Genomic DNA, 3,313 nt, shown 5'->3' on the forward strand with positions numbered 1-3,313 from the left:
GTTCCTGGTACAATGGCAGGGCACCTGCTTTCGGAGGCAGGACTGTGCTCTGAGCCCCAGGGGAGAGAGCCTGATGCTTCACGGGGCTGAGCCATGAGGCTCAGACACAAGGCTTCCTGCACAGGGCTAGAGGAAGGCACTGGAAGTGTAGCCATCACCCAGAGGGACATGGGGAGGCAAGCACACAGCTAGCAGCAACGGAGGGAGGCTCAGGACAAGCCAGAGTGCTGCAAGCTGGGTGCACAGAGCCAGATCCTGCCCCTCTGTGGGTATGAGGCACCAGGGAGCAGATCTGGCTGGACTGCGCCTCTGAGCCCTGCTCAGGGGATGTGGGGCTGGTGGTGGCAGGAGGCCAGAGGGGTGCGATGGCTCCTGAGGTAGTCTCCATTCACAGTCCCTTGTTAAAGTAGACATACGGCACTTTGTCCCCATGCTTGGTCACGATGCTGTCACGCAGCTCCAGCTCAAGGTCAGCCAATGCAAGGGAGCTGCGGGGAGAGGGGACAGACACTGAGACCTGTGATCCTCCTCTCTGGCCACTAGGCAGGTCACCCTCTCTCCCCATTGCTATTCAAGGTCCCCTGCAGTCCCTGGGATCTTGCAGGCTCACATGAAGACCCACCACCCATTCCTGGCACCCACCACTCCCAATGCTGGGGGGCAGAGAGCTGCCCATGGCCCTGGGGGTCCCGTTGCTCCAAGCACAGAGCTTGCAAAGCAGGGGAGGCACATGCTCTCCTGCTGCCCAAGACACCAGCATGTACATGCAGGCACACAGGGGGTGCTCATCATGTGTCTCCTGGGAAGGACAGAGAAGACCTAGGGGAAGAGAAAGGCTGCTGAGGTCCCATGCAGGAGGAGGAAGCAGTGGGACAGGTACCATCTCTGTGGGAACAGGGCGCAGGCTGCTGGCACCATGAACAGGAGGCTGTGGGACAGAGAAGAGATGAGCATTAGTGTTGGGGACTGCAAGCCCCAGGCCACAGGAATCTCAGCCCAAGAGGTGCTGCTCATGCCCCCATGACTCCCAATAACTGGGGAAAGCCCAGGCTGAAAGGCAAGCAGCTTTGCAATCCCTTGCTGTGAAAAAGGTCTTTTCTCAAGCTTGCCTTGGAGCCAATGCTCCAGGCACCCGCAGGCATGTGAGCAGTGGTATACTTACAAGGCCCCACTGAGCAGCACTTGCAGAGGCCCATGGAGAACCCGGATCCGCTGCAAGAGAAGAGCTGGGATTGAGTTCCTGTCTCTGCCATGAGCCCTGCTTACAGGGTGGGGAGACTTCTCCCCTCAATGGGGCTGAATGGCCAATACCTCTGGAGTGCCACCAACCCTGCCACCCTCCCACGGCCTCTCTGTGTCACCCAAGACACCTCTGGTGTACTGGTGACTTGAACAGGGGGCAAAGCAAGCCAGGCTCTGCAAACCCCCATTTCAACCCCAGCATCTCAGTGACACCACAGGACCCACTGGAAAACCATGGCAGGAGAAACATGGGCTCACCTGCATGAAAGGGTATTTCTCCAGTTGCTCCATGATGATGGGTAAAGTAACTAGGTGCAGAGAGAAAAGATCAGGGCATCCTGCAAGTCAGCCCTAAAGGGCTGCCCAGCAGGACCATCCTGCAATGCCATGGCAGCAGCTAGTTGTGCTGGGAGCCACTGGGTGTTTGCTCATCGCAGGGACCTGGCACAGGACCCCCATCCCTCCATCCCCCAGGCAGCATGCTTCTCATGCTCCCACCCTTTCTGCCAGACTTCTGGCAAGGATCTTGTTGAGAGCAGGGGAGGGTGAGGTGGTTGGTCCTGGGGGAGTCCCCATCCAGCCCCCCACTCCCCTGCTCTGCACTCACTCATGCCCGGTGCTGCCATGGTGATCCTGGAGACCACAACCTGCACGATGCCCTTCACTGCCGCCCTCTGCAAGCAAAAGCAGCAGGTGAGCCCCTGCCACGTCATGCTCCAACCTGGACCCTGATCCCCACACTCACCCTGGAGCAGCCAAGCTCATTGTTGTCCTGGTCTGTCACTGTGACCCCATTGATGATCTCCCTGGAGGGGACAGGCAGCACTTGAGTGGGGACTGGGATGATCAGGGAAATGTGAGGACACAGCAATAGAGTGAGGGGGTGCCGAGGGGGTGCCAAGGGGTTCCCAGCAGCCCCATTGCCTCCAGCCCTGGTCCCAGGGTGCAGGGCTGCACCAGCCCAGGGCACCACCGTCCCCAGCCCAGCCGATGCTGCCATCTTCAGGGCATGGCTGCAAACTGGGTCTGGCCCTTTGGGGGACAAAGACCTGCCTGGGACCCACAGCCCAGCCAAGGGACAGTCCCCCCACAGCACCCCAGCTCCCCGTGCTGTGACCTGTGGAGGACACCAAGCAGCAGATACATCTAGGGGGTCCCAGTGCACGGACATTGTGGACTGGGGCTTTTTCACGACCACATGCAGAAGACCTCTGAGAGATATTCCAGCCCAGACCCTAGAACAGTTATCCTCAGCCAGAAATCCTGCTCCTGCTCTGGGCAGAGGCTGAGACACCCCACCCGGCATCTTCCACCAGAGACCTGGCACCATGAACGTGCAAGACCCCAGCATAGCTGCCACTCTCTCGACTTTAGAAGGAGCTGGGTCCCTCAAGCGCCCCGGCCGCGCGTGGACTTACTGTTGTCGCATCATGGGGATATTGACACAGTTGGCAGCAGCCACAGCCACAAAGGGGACCCAACGGGCCAACAAGGGTGGGGCTCGCTGTGGGAAACAGGCTGGTGTCAGTGCAGGAGGGCAGGATGCAGCCAGCTTCCCTACTCATCCCCATCCCGGCATACCTTGGTGCAGAGGTTGAGCCCCACTGCGGTGGCCAGGGCTGTACCGGTGGCCGTGACATAAGCCACCCCGATTTGCCTGGACGGTGATTTCCAAAGAAGGGAGAAAACAGAAACACCAACTCTGACTCAATCCTGTTCCTTCAGTTCCCAAGATGGGACACGGGAGATCTTTACGGAACACCAAGGGGGTCCCAACACAGAAGGTCCCCATCCTGAGTGGGGGCACACTTACTTCAGCGAGATGGGGCAGGCAGCATTGCGGTTGGTGTAGTTGACACAGGCGTTGAAGGACTGGTTCACCCACTGCCAGAAAACCACAGCAGGCACCGTACTGCAGAGGGAAGGGACCAGGAGAGCACCTGAGGGCTGAGCTGATGTGACGTGAGACTATTCTCAGCCACGCTGGGGGCCAGGAGGATCCGTGATGCTTCCACCACAGGCTGGGCAATGGGGACAGGGCACAGGGATGCTGGTCTTGGCCACAGGCAGG

General features: G+C 59.5%; 1 protein-coding gene across 1 annotated transcript in view; it reads right to left on the reverse strand.

The window, feature by feature from the left end:
- Window positions 1-355: 355 nt before the first annotated feature.
- SFXN2 (sideroflexin 2) overlaps window positions 356-3,313 on the reverse strand; it is a 3,777-nt gene continuing 819 nt past the window's right edge. Inside the window, exons 3-11 of the mRNA XM_010012077.1 lie at window positions 3,056-3,154; window positions 2,824-2,899; window positions 2,661-2,746; window positions 1,988-2,048; window positions 1,850-1,916; window positions 1,501-1,550; window positions 1,163-1,212; window positions 881-928; window positions 356-488 (exon numbers count right to left, since the gene is read on the reverse strand). Of these exons, the coding sequence (XP_010010379.1) occupies window positions 389-488; window positions 881-928; window positions 1,163-1,212; window positions 1,501-1,550; window positions 1,850-1,916; window positions 1,988-2,048; window positions 2,661-2,746; window positions 2,824-2,899; window positions 3,056-3,154 (637 nt within the window). The 3' untranslated portion in view covers window positions 356-388. The remainder of the gene's footprint in view (window positions 489-880; window positions 929-1,162; window positions 1,213-1,500; window positions 1,551-1,849; window positions 1,917-1,987; window positions 2,049-2,660; window positions 2,747-2,823; window positions 2,900-3,055; window positions 3,155-3,313) is intronic.

Source organism: Nestor notabilis, unplaced genomic scaffold (genome assembly GCF_000696875.1).
Source record: "Nestor notabilis isolate BGI_N333 unplaced genomic scaffold, ASM69687v1 scaffold11593, whole genome shotgun sequence".
NCBI lineage: Eukaryota > Metazoa > Chordata > Aves > Psittaciformes > Psittacidae > Nestor > Nestor notabilis.